At 42.5% G+C, this 12,223-nt stretch overlaps 2 protein-coding genes across 3 annotated transcripts in view; one reads left to right on the top strand and one right to left on the bottom strand.

Moving 5' to 3' along the window:
• The window catches only part of flr (fleer), a 22,385-nt gene extending 15,929 nt beyond the window's left edge, over positions 1-6,456 (top strand). For both annotated transcript variants that reach the window (XM_031732240.2, XM_031732239.2), the window contains 4 exons: positions 426-529; positions 775-853; positions 2,584-2,713; positions 3,338-6,456. In XM_031732240.2, the coding sequence (XP_031588100.1) occupies positions 426-529; positions 775-853; positions 2,584-2,713; positions 3,338-3,474 (450 nt within the window). In that variant the 3' untranslated portion in view covers positions 3,475-6,456. The remainder of the gene's footprint in view (positions 1-425; positions 530-774; positions 854-2,583; positions 2,714-3,337) is intronic.
• Positions 5,162-12,223, bottom strand: c4h16orf89 (chromosome 4 C16orf89 homolog). Its single transcript, XM_031732242.2, has 8 exons — positions 11,997-12,223; positions 9,963-10,115; positions 9,234-9,384; positions 8,828-8,945; positions 8,024-8,183; positions 7,547-7,651; positions 6,547-6,636; positions 5,162-5,284 (listed from the first exon to the last, which is right to left on the bottom strand). Exons 1-8 carry the CDS (start codon positions 12,175-12,177, stop codon positions 5,181-5,183), a joined length of 1,062 nt encoding a protein of 353 aa, XP_031588102.1. The 5' UTR covers positions 12,178-12,223; the 3' UTR covers positions 5,162-5,180.

Genomic DNA, 12,223 nt, shown 5'->3' with positions numbered 1-12,223 from the left:
AGTAAAGCCACAGCAGAAACTATTTTATCTCCAGACTGATGGTGACAGAATAAACAAAAAGCCGGGCATGGAAACATGTTGAAATCCAGCAGTGCTGTTAGACTGCCTGAACGTTCAGAGCTCCAGCTCCAGCCTTTCCCCGCTGGGAGTCTGATCAGGTCCCTGTGTGAGACTTTCATCCAAACTCTAGCTTCACTATCCAGGATGGATGACTTTTTTGGGGGGAGCTTTTAGCCTTTGTTGTGATTAAAGGCTCATTATTATGACGGACAGTCTGAGAGTAGACAGGTAAGGTGTAAGGAAGAGCAGCAGACGGCCCAGGCCAGAATCGAGTATCTGCAATAGCAGGACAGCATCTCTCGGCTAACACAGTCTTCTAACTTCTCTGACTCTGATGAGCTCTGCATGTCGTCCCGGTTTAACAGGCTGAAGAGCTGATGAGGAAGATTGAGAAAGAAGAGGAGCAGATCTCCTACGACGACCCCGACAAAAAGGTCTTTCACCTCTGCATCGTCAACCTGGTCATCGGGTGAGTCCCACACTCGGATCCTGATTACACAGGAAGAGCTTTATGGGGACAGTCAGCAGGTATTTACTGTATTCTTCAGTTGCAATGAAAGGGCGTTACTATGCAATCAGAAATCAGTCCTAAGTATTTTATTTTGTATCATTTCTGATGTGAAGGTTAGAGAGGAAGAAGAAAAAAGTCCTGCTATCATCAGTAAGATCATCTCTGTGAAACCTCTTTTTGCACACTTGTGTTTTGTCTTTCAGGACGCTGTACTGTGCAAAGGGAAACTACGACTTTGGTATCTCCCGTGTCATCAAGAGCCTGGAGCCTTACAACAAGAAGGTCAGACATTTTTCCACCGATTGTATCAGTCAGATACAAAAGATCACAGAGTCCTTTGGGTCACCAAGGCAGACCCCAACGTCATCTCCTACTGCCCAGTTTAATGCCCCTGATGTTTGACTGGCTCCCAGTGCCTACAGCTAAGAAAAGAAAATCAAGCAGGTCACCCTGGTGATCCTCACACTGTGAATACAACACTCAGAAGATTTTGGCTTAGTCCAGCTGCAAGATTCCAGTACTTTTGTAATCACGATGATGATTCAACCGAGCGATCAGCTTCAGTGAGAGAAGAGGGGCCGACTGTGCTTCCGCTCAGGAACACTTTAAGTCCCCCTCCGCAGTCCTGCTTCTTGGACTGCAGCTGATTGGCCATCTGTTGGGAGAGTGAGCCTCCAATCAGAGCCTGGTGTTGGTGTAAGGGCTGGGGCTAAATGCTTAGCACTGACTGAACTTTCAGATTAGTAACGACGGGCTCATCTGAGTAAATCAGTGCTGGATGGCATCGTTCTTACAGATGGATGAAAAAAAAAAAGAAAACTAAAATCTTGTTTCTTGATGATTTTTCCTTTTCCCACACAAAAACGAGCAGGGCTCGTACAGACCACGTACTTCTGTGTCATTTAACACTGGAAGGACACACAGCAAAATAAACAGAGTGCAAGCCTTTAATGGCTTTGATGGAAAAACACAGCCACAGTGAGCATGCTTGGTGGCCTGGGCCCAAACCAGCCCCACCTTTCTGTGAACCCATCAGCTGCAGGAGGAGCAGCAGGAGGCACAGGAACAAACAAGCTTCATGGAGGTTTTTTAATATGCTTAACACCCGGACAGTCTTCTTCGCTTCCATGTCTACGTTCATGGTTATAGATTAGAGACTCATGCATGTAGTTTTAGATTAAGACTTAAAAAGAGAACCATGCACATGCACAGTTTTATCAAAAGCAGTCCTATGAACATTTCATCCTTCATGGTTTAGTTTTATTCATAAATCTGCAGCTTCTGTGAAATCTGACTCCACTTACAGCTTGTTTGTACAGTCTGATGAAATCTAACCATGCTTTAGCTTAATTTAATATTAAATGGAGATAATCCCAATTGCAGTGTTCGGATTTTGTGTCCGAAGATTAAAAAATATCTGAACAACAAATAGTCCTGCAGGACTCTGTTTCCGAGCACCTTCTCCGAGGCCGAGCTGCTCTTTTTGGGAACCTTTTGATCCCGTTCAGTCACAACATCAGCGGAGTCCAGCTGCAGCTGAGTCCACTAAAATCCAGCTGAGAACACAAGCCGTCATCCTGAGCATCTCGTCTCTCATCCCCTCCAACAATCACCATCCAGTCACATCCACAGTAAAAGCAGAGAGCACTACAGGAATGTGAAACCTGGCACGATGCACGCCGGCTTCTCGTCTCTGGTTACTTAATTTTAATTTATTTATTTAAAAGGGACAGTGCAGTTTAACATAGTTCAAGTGCAAGATATGAGACTGATGTACCGCACATAGGTTTATAGCTACTGCTAATTTTCAACAATTGTCCCTTGTTGGGCTTACAGTCTAAATAAATACATATTACAAATCATTCACTTCAAATCATTTTATACAGGAAACCGTCCTGTGTGGTTAAACTGTCATGACTACAGCTTACAATGTTCACTAAACAAATACTGCTGGCAGGAGCTGAGGCGTTCAGTCTGGTTATATGTTGTTCATCTGTTTTGTTTATGTGTAGCTGGGAACGGACACATGGTTCTACGCCAAGCGCTGTTTCCTGTCCCTGCTGGAGAACATGTCCAAACACATGGTCATGCTGAGGGACACCGTGGTACAGGAGTGCATTCAGTTCCTGGAGCACTGCGAGGGTGAGCAGCCGTCACAAACACGCCTGCAGAAATATCTCGAGAACACACCAGTGTGACGACACACTTAATGGGTTTACTCTGTTTTTTCAGATTAAAATGTTCGTGTACAGGTTCCAGTTTTTAGTGATTGTTAAAGTTTTGGTGATAGCTTAGTATCTTTAGTCTCTTCACACAGTTGGAAACTGACCACAGCTCCAGTCCTCTTCAGCTCTGAGAAAGCAACATGGTGGCAACTTAAACTGCTAATGTTGATGCTTAGGGTTATAAAAAGTCCAGAAGTCAGCAGGTGCTCCATTCAGCCACCTGCTGATATGAGCCTCTGACGTTTATCCAAAACACACTTTTTGAAGTTTTCCTGAGTGAATTATCAGGAATCGGATCACATTCAGGGTGTCACTGCTTGTTTCTGGTCCTCTGCGCCACAGACATTTAACTGCTGCACATTATTCAAACTGTGATCGATCCATCACAGTCACGCTGGGACTTTAGGTTGTTTAGCTGGAGTGTAAAATTGTTTGCAGTGTTTCCATTTTAAATGTTCATGTTGATACCTCCTGTACTGTGGTAAAAAGTAATTTTGTACTCCGAATGCTCTGACCAACTGTTTTCTTCGCTTTCCTGCAGTTTACGGGAAAGAGGTGCCGGCCATCATCGAGCAGCCTCTGGAGGAGGTCCGCATTCACATCGGCAAGAACACCGTCACCTACGAGGCTCGGCTTCTCAAGGCCCTGTTCTATGAGGTGATTGGTTGGAACAAGTGACATCACAAAGGTGTTACCGGCTGAGTTATGACAGTTTAATAAGTTCCACAGAAACTTGGTTTAAAAGACGGTCAGAACACAGTGACGTGTTTCTGTGGAGCCTTCGTCTGGCTTCTCTGCGCTGGGACGTGATCTCAGTGAGCAGATCTGATATAATCACAGTTAATGGACTGCATTTATCATCACTATAAACACAACGGTTTGTAGAACAGACCTTAGTTTTATTGGTTATGTTTATTTCACTAACATAAACATACATGATGACAGTAATGTAAGTTCATCTCCATGCATTGGGTTCATGCAGGTCCTCTGCAGCCGGTGCTCCCGACTCTGTTTGTCGATTAAATACGTGTGAAAAACAATATGATTTAAAGTAAATAAAGATATTTTTAGAACTAAATCTCAAGCTTTCCACCAGGAAGACAACCTGGGCGGACTCTGATGTTTTTTCTTAAAGTAAATGTAAATATGTGATTTAAATAGAGATGCTCCAATCAGCGTTTTTAGCTTTATATAGACTTTAAAAAACATCCTGCAGATTCGAACATCAAAGATCCTCGAATCTCTGACCACACCACGCTGCGTCCTCTGTGTTTTTCACTCACTGCAACTACAAGTTTCTCCTAAAGAGGCTACAGCAAAGAAAAAACACTGTGTTGTGGCCACAATGTCGCTGATGCACAGGGGTTAGAGTGGGATTTGGCTGGTGGAGGGGTATATTTCCTGGGTCTTTACCGTACAATATAAAGCGCCTCTTGTTGTGATTTGGCCCTATAAATTTATATATATAAAACTGCATTGAATTAAATTAATTCAATGCAAAAAAATAATTAAACTCACCACTTCATAACTCAGGGCAAACCTTTGGGCTCTTTTGTATAAAAACTTTTAGCTGTGTATTTTCAGTTCCCAAACTCTGAACATAAAACATAAAGACAAAGCATTTTTTTCCTGCTGTGCTCTCAGCTGAAAACAACGGGACCAGCTCTGCCCTCGTCACTGTTACAGCTCAGTGTGGGACTTACAATATCAGCACTGTAAATTTCAGACAGCACTTTCTGTGGACTCCCCTCCTGTAGTGATGGCTAAATGCTGAAGTATTAAGATTCCAGTCCTATTGTGTGCATGAACTCTGACACAAATGGAAGGATTGAAGGCTCAGAGTGCTCGCAGCCGTGTGTCACCTTCTGATCGGTTGAGGTGGGAGCAGCTGGAAGCAAAGCCGATCTGCATTAAAAATGAACTCACTTGATATTAAAAGCTGCCGATCAGATGTAATCATTCATTAACTGGAGGTGGGCTTTCAGGATCCCCGTGGCCCACTTTAACCCCTGGAGCCAGAAAATATTTTGTGATGATCTTGAAAAGTCTAATGAATCCAAATCTCATCCTCCAAAACCCTCATTTACATTTTACCATGGTCCTACTCATCGAGTACGCCATCCTTTTTTATGATTGGAGCATCACTACTGTTTAGGTTTGATAATAATAATAGTAAAAAATCAGCTTTATTGTTATAGTCACAAAATCCAACATGACTGAAAATAAAGCTTTAGTTTCCACATCCCAGCTTTGCATTAGGCGTTTTCATCATGTTAACACTACGTTCTTAAAGCAACATGTGGTGTGGAGAGTCTGCCTCATTTCACCAATGACGAAAGTCTCTACCTGATGATCTACAGTGTTTTGTCTCGTGTGTGCGCCCCTCAGGAGAGCGGCCTCTTCGTAATGTCCTGTTCTGTCAGGTAGTAGTTCAGGTATCCTCCCAGAGCACCGACCGCCACTGCCGTCATGTGACTGGAACAGCCGTCTGGCAGATGAAAAATAACAGAGTTTATTAGACAATAACAAAACCCCCAAACTAAATCAGATGAAGTACTTTTCAAATTTTCAGCATATGAGCTCCAAGAGCTCTGCATCCAACTGCATTTTTAATCTGACCTCCGCTGAATTCACAACAGCAACGTTGTTCAGATTTCCTCCAAACCTACAAAACGAAGCTGAGAAACTGTTTCCTGTAACAAGCTTCTTTAGCCACAGTGGCTGAAGATGAGCTGATGTGATTGTTACGATCCTGTCGTGGTTCTGGGTCATTTGATCCAGCTCTGAGTTTATTGTGTTTTTGTGATTCCTGAGATGTAATGATTGAGTTTTCTATCGTTTAGTATTGCGTTTAGTCCTTTCCATGTCACTGAGTTATTGCTCATTTCTGGTTTATGTTCTCTGGTCTGTCAAATCCCTTTTGTGCCTTTGTCGTCGTGTCTCCTGTGAGAATCTGTCTTGTCGTCTGTGTTTGCGTTTCGGTGTCTATCGCTCCCTCGCCCTCTGTGTATGTCTTAGTCGGGTCGTTGTTTTTCGTCTCCCTTCTGTGTCCACATGTTCCCCTCCTTGTGTTTCACTCCACGTCTCCCCTGTCAGTCGTGTGCGTCCATGTTTGTTGTCCCCAGCCTGTCTTGTCTCTCGCCCTCTCGGTGTCTCTCACTTCCTCTCTCTCTCCCTCCATGTCTCATCTCCGTTAACTGTTTGTGTCTCGTCCCATTGTCTCCCCAGTCTGTCTTGGTCCCATGTGCGTTCCTTCCTCCCAGCCCGTGTCATGCTGCATGTTTTAGTCTGCGTCTTAGTGTGTTTCCTGTTTTATTTTGACAGTCTGCTTTCCTGTGTTCAGTGTGTTCAGGTTTGCTTCCTCCCTGTCTCGTCACGCCTAATTCGTCCCAGCTGTGTTCCCCGTGTGTTTCTGCTTCTCCTAATCACCCTCGTGTGTGTGTCTGTGCATATATATTGTGTCAGGTTCCTCTAGTCTCTTGTCCAGTTATTCCTCTTCTCTTTCCATGTCCAAGTTCTTAGTTTCATGTTCGTGGTTCATGTTTAAGTTTCCCTGTGTTTAGTTTTCCCAGTTAGTATAGCTAGTTTAGTTCTATCTCCGTTCGCCTTTTGCTTCTGTTTTTGTGCAGCCTATGAATAAAGTGGCTCGTTTTTTGTTAAGTCTGCATTTGGGACTGCCTCATCATCACTTCACACGTTCTGCAGCTGCAGGCCGTGAAAGATCCTCAGCTGAGAAAAATTTAAACGGACCTGGAAGTATCTTCTCCCTCCTCTTGACTCTCCTGTGAGGCTGCAGCTGTTCCAGCAGCTCGTCTCCAATGATCTGTGAGATGATGCTCTCTGAGGAGAACAACAGAGAATGAACTGCCCATCCATCCGTTCACAATCACTGCCCAGAAATCAGTAATTTACTACAGATAAATACAGATAATTGATTCTTATGTAATCCACATCAGTAATTAGGAGGTGATTTTTTTTTTTAAACTAATTTCTTTCAAAATACATCAAATGGCAAATGGGTTAATACATCAGTACAGTGCATATAAAAAGTTTATTATTCATTGTATTTAAATAGATATTTAAATATATTTATTATGTATCTTATTACATAATTACTACTTGCTGAACTTAGTGATTTAATGGTTCAGGGCAGCTGAAATATGGTGTTCCTCAAGGAAGTATTCTAGGTCTTCTTCAGTTTTTATTATGCATACTCTTGGGCAGCATTATTATTCACCAGCATGTAAAATTTTCAGTGGTATGCAGATGACAACATGAAATCCCAGATCCCTGACTACCACTTCACACATTATTTTTATTAAAAGTTTTCATGAAAAACAAGCAAAAAATTCTATTTGCAGTCTTTGTTTCCTGGTCTGTCCAAAGAAATCAGGAAATAAATAATAAAAAAAAGTTTAGAAACTGTATTTCTGGAGTGCTGAAATATGCTTCTATAACAAATTATTGTAATTCGTCAATTGCTTTATTTCTCAAGAAATCTGCAGGTAATTCAGATCCCGTGCAGGTTTTTCACTGATATAACATCAGACAGAGATCCACTCACCCCATTACTTGTATGAATGCACAGTCAACACATAAAAAACCTGCATATTCTTGCATCAGTGGCCATCTTTGTTTCATTAAGACCTCTAAGATACACCGTTGCTATATTTCTGAGGTCTGACATACTTGGTCTTTTTGACTAAGAACATACATTTCAGCAGACTGTAGCAGGTTTTATGGTACTCACTGTCTCTCCCAAAGCAGCCCACCTCCTCGTCCTGCAGCCTCAGAATGTGCTGCAGCCAGTCGGCTTTGTGGAAGTCAGAGAATCCAGACAGTCCACAAATCAGGACTGCCAACACAGAGAGGAAACTCAGAAACAAATTTATTTACAGTTGACTGCTCATGATTTATAATCATCAAATGTTTAAGAAATGTAAATATTTTTAGTTTATCTCTTCCAAAAGGAGACATCAATATTTGACAATATGGTTTTCACATAACCATATATAACCATATCATCACCATTTTCGATCATTTTTATGAGTTTATCATAATCAGTCATTTATATTTATAAATTAATTAATTTTTGAGCTTTTTTGAAAGCATGAAAATATAAAAATATGAGTAAAGACATTTTTTTAAATATGGGAATTCACTTTGCTTCATGATGCTTAAATTGCGTGCTGGAATAACAACGGATCAGGAAAATGTCGATACTCACTGTTTTCGATGAAGATGTCGACCATCTGTTCGGTCAGACCGTTTTTGATGTCCTGGTTGGTCTTCATCATGTTGGAGCAGAAGATCCTCTGGTAGTTCTGTTCAGTCATGTTTGCTCTGGATGCTCGTGTGTCACCTTTCAGCAGATTAGTGCAGCCTTTCTGAAATGGAAATACCAAACGGTCAAACTGTGAAGCTCATAAATTCCCCTCATACTGAAATCTGTAATGGTCCTCGCTACTTTAGATAATCAAATATTTCTAACAGTAGTTTTGCCACCTGCGGTGTTCCCCAAGGCTCTGTCTTAGGCTCTCTACTGGTCTCCCTTTAAGAGAGCTTTTTATTGATTGGCTGCCCATTATAAACAGAATATTTTGAAGAGCGGGTGGGTGGGGCTTCTGTGCTCACAGCTATGGCTCTACAGCCCAGTGTTTAGAGCAGTCTACAGCCTGAGCTTTTGGCTCAGTATTTTACTGGGAAAAACATACAAATGTAAAGACTCTTAATGAAAATTCTTAATGAAAATGTAATGAGTCTTACCAGGAAGTAAAAGATTTAAAATACAGTTTGGGCAGAGATAGGCAGCATTTATCTGGTATTTTGATTTAAACCAGAGGTTCTGCAGATTGAGCCGATATGCAAACTCCACACAGGAGGATCATATCTGGATTTGAGCCCCTCTTTCTGTGAGGCTTCCTAAAATGAGGTCGTTTCTTTCTCCAAAATGCTTTCCATTTGTGAGTGTTACACACATCTATGGGTCTTTGAATGGTTTTACATGTTGTTTCCATCTTTGTTTGCTCACCATTTTTCCGATCATGAAGTAGAGAAGCTGGTGGGACAGAGAGTAGTGTGGACACCCAAAACGAGTCATGGTGTCCCGGCAGGGCTTGGTGACGATGCATGGCGTCCCATTCATCTTCCTGTCCGAACACACACACACGTCTCAGGCAGGTGAGTGTCCTCACCTCAGCTAACAGGTGTTATTACCTTCATACATAATTGCACAGCAGTGAAAAACAATCCAAACTACTGGCAGTTACAGTGAGATAAAGAACCTTCTTTTTAGTGTAAATCAGCATATTTAAAGTTAAAAAACAGGCTGAGGCCAGTGAGTAATTGGCACAGTCCAACAACCCAAATGTAGGGGAACCAGCACAGTAAAGAGCCTCTGAAGCCGGACTCTTTGGGGTGTTGGTGTGGGTTCATACCAGGTTCCCAGCAGCAGGGTCAGACATTTGTCACTGAGCTGCTCGTCGTAACACTCAGTTGTCATGGTGGAGGGATAAACCAGGCTGGGATCTGTGGTGTACCATTCCTGAGGAATCAGCCAGAAACTCCACGACAACAGGGGCTCGAACTCTTGAGAGGAGAATGCAAGAAACGCACAACTGTTAAAATCTGCCAGGATCTCAACAAACCTCACCTGCACGTCTGTGCAGCACCTGTCTGCTCATTTCTCTCAAGTCAGATATTTAAATAATGTAATTAAACCTTAATCAACACATCGTGATGATTAAAAACATAATTAAATACAAATCTAACTCAAAAAACAGCCCCTATAAGTTTAAACAGTCTTTAAATAAGCTCCTCCTCTTTCAGCAAACACCTACAGATGTCACAGCAGTGAAACTGAAATTTGTCTCTTAGCCTTCTGACTGTTTGTTGTGTCTGTTCTCGATGTTGTGTTCACTCACCTGTAGTGTGTTTCAGTGTCACTTTTGAAAAACAACTTTTTAACATCACTGACACTTTTACCTTCATAAATATGAGGTGTGATAATAAAAAATAAATATCTGAGACTGCCCTGAGCCTTTTCATGTTTTAATATCTGAAAAAATTTCTTCCACATAAAGACCATAACAGCTCCAAGAATTAACCACTAAATGGATCAGCATTGTACCTGCAGACTTTTGGGACATGGAGTCTGAAAGTCTCACCTCTGTAGTATTTTGGGTCGTCCTGTTCCAGTGCAGCGTTAGCCTTCTCCAGACTTTGGTCGAGACGTCTGACCAGAGCGACGGCGGTGGTTCTCTGAGCCCAGCTGACCGGGTCGGTGTGAGGCCACGTCCGGACCGCCTCCTTCAGCTCAGCTGAGACAAGAACAGGAAGAAAGAGTTCATTCGTAAAATAAAAGAATCACTTGAATACTTTTATTTGTCTGAAAGGATATAAGTGTACTTTTATTATGGTTTTAATTTCCTCTGCCTGTGTCCTCCTGTGGATGGACCCTCTTTCGGTTTACTTCCTGTTTTATTTTGAAAGGTAGGCCCTTATTTGGTTTTCTGCTCTGTCACTATCTTCCTTTGTTCTTTTTCATGCCCTCGCGTTTGTCTTTGTGTTTTCCCTCTTTTGGCTTACTTCCTGTTTTATTTCAAAGGTGAGCTCTTCAGTGTTTTTACTTCAGCCTCAGTCACACAGACCTACAGACCAGCCAGCAGCCTTCTGGTCTCAATATTACCTGACCGGCTGGGTCTAGGTGAAATCAGCTGCATATGCAAAGAGGTCAGCTGCACAGAAGCCTCTGTGTGACTGCTTTGGTTGCCAACAGGTTTGCAGGTGTAGCTCCTGTGTGACATCATGTCCATCTCTCTAAATCTGGAGCAGGCTGAGTTTGTCAATTCTGACTTACATCCACCGAGGTCTTCAAGGTCAGCTTCATGATTGATTGATGGAAAACTGACAAAAAGCCTTATAAGTTAGAAACTGTGATTCTCACAAGACTGCGGTGTATTGTCAACATACAGAAAATATAAAGGTTCAAATTATGTCACTTCACAGACACAGTCTGTGTCTAAAATGAGAAAAGCAAGCAGATGTTGAATACTGAGCTGTTACTTTCTGCTGTTTTCTGTTTCATAAGGAGCAGAGCAGCTGTTGCACATCTGCATTTATGAGAAAAGATAATAAAGCATGAAGATGATCTCTGTGAGAGCTCTGTGTGGAAACACGGCCTCACATTAAAGTCAGTTCACTTTCCTGGTGAGAAAACAAACCACGGCAGAAACGATTTAGCCAAACGTGGCCGGCACAGCTTCAGTCAGCGTTGTGTCATTTAGCGAGCTTTAATCTGCACCTTTTTAATAATGTTACACATGGAAGACCCTGACTCGTCTGCAGACACTCGCGGACTGCTCGCTGAGAGGTGGTGAGACCTGAAAACAGTGTGACGCAAACCAAAACAAAGACCGTTTGTCTTCAAAGTTGCTGAAACCAACAAGATTTAAATGCTTGTCACTGTGGAGTGGACTAAAATATCAGAGCCACAGCTCAGACTGTCACACGCTTCCTTTTTATTTGTCCTTACAGCATCAAATGTTCACATTAAAAAAATGTGTAACGTGACCTACTGTAAGCGACTTTACAGTTTAATGCTGCGCAGATTGCTGCCCCTCAGCAGGCACCCAGAAGCTGGCCACTCAGAATATTAAATGCTGTGAGGAAATACTGACCATCATTTTATCCTCTGTGCTCTGAATACACATGATAGACAGGATCGCAGACTTCCCACTTCAGCTCTTTAAGAAGCTACGGCCACAAAATCAAAGTTTTGGGGGGGATACACTTTTTATTCTGGAAATGTTCATCATTTGTTTTTGGACAGAAGGGTTAAAAAAAATAGATTTACTTTATTTTTAGATTGCTTTGGGGTTTCCATTGTCATAAAAACAAATGTCAGAGCAGTAGCTGTACTGGCAGCCCTGTACTTTACTGTATTTTACTGTAAAATAAAACACAGATCAGTGAAAAGTCTGAGAGTGAAGCAGAAAATGTGTCACTTTCAGGCACTGCGAGACAAAAACCTCTGAGTCGACATTGAGGTTAAAAGCATTTCAGTTTAAAAGCTTTTGCATATTTGTATAACCTGTCTGATCTGCACCTGCATCTCAAATCAGTGAGTTTCACCAAAACAAGCAAACAATAAACAGCTGTTATTCTCCAGATGTTTTCCTGCAGCTGGTAAACAGTCCTACCCTGCAGTATGACGAACCCCACCACTCCGTCCAGGTTGATGTGCTCATGCTGCCGCTCCAGGAAGGACACTCCGCGGGAGAGGCTGCTCAGGATGTCATCGATCACCTCCGCCCGAGAGCCGCACACTGCGGCAAACAGAGCCAGCGCTGCGGCCAGCCGGAGCACCGAAACCCGCATCATCCGGTCTGAGGTTCGGGACAGCTTCAGTCTAGCAGGGAGACCGAGA

Source organism: Oreochromis aureus, linkage group 4 (genome assembly GCF_013358895.1).
Source record: "Oreochromis aureus strain Israel breed Guangdong linkage group 4, ZZ_aureus, whole genome shotgun sequence".
In the NCBI taxonomy this organism is placed as follows: domain Eukaryota; kingdom Metazoa; phylum Chordata; class Actinopteri; order Cichliformes; family Cichlidae; genus Oreochromis; species Oreochromis aureus.
The sequence above is the reverse complement of the archived record's forward strand: the minus strand, read 5'-3'. Positions and strand labels throughout refer to the sequence as shown.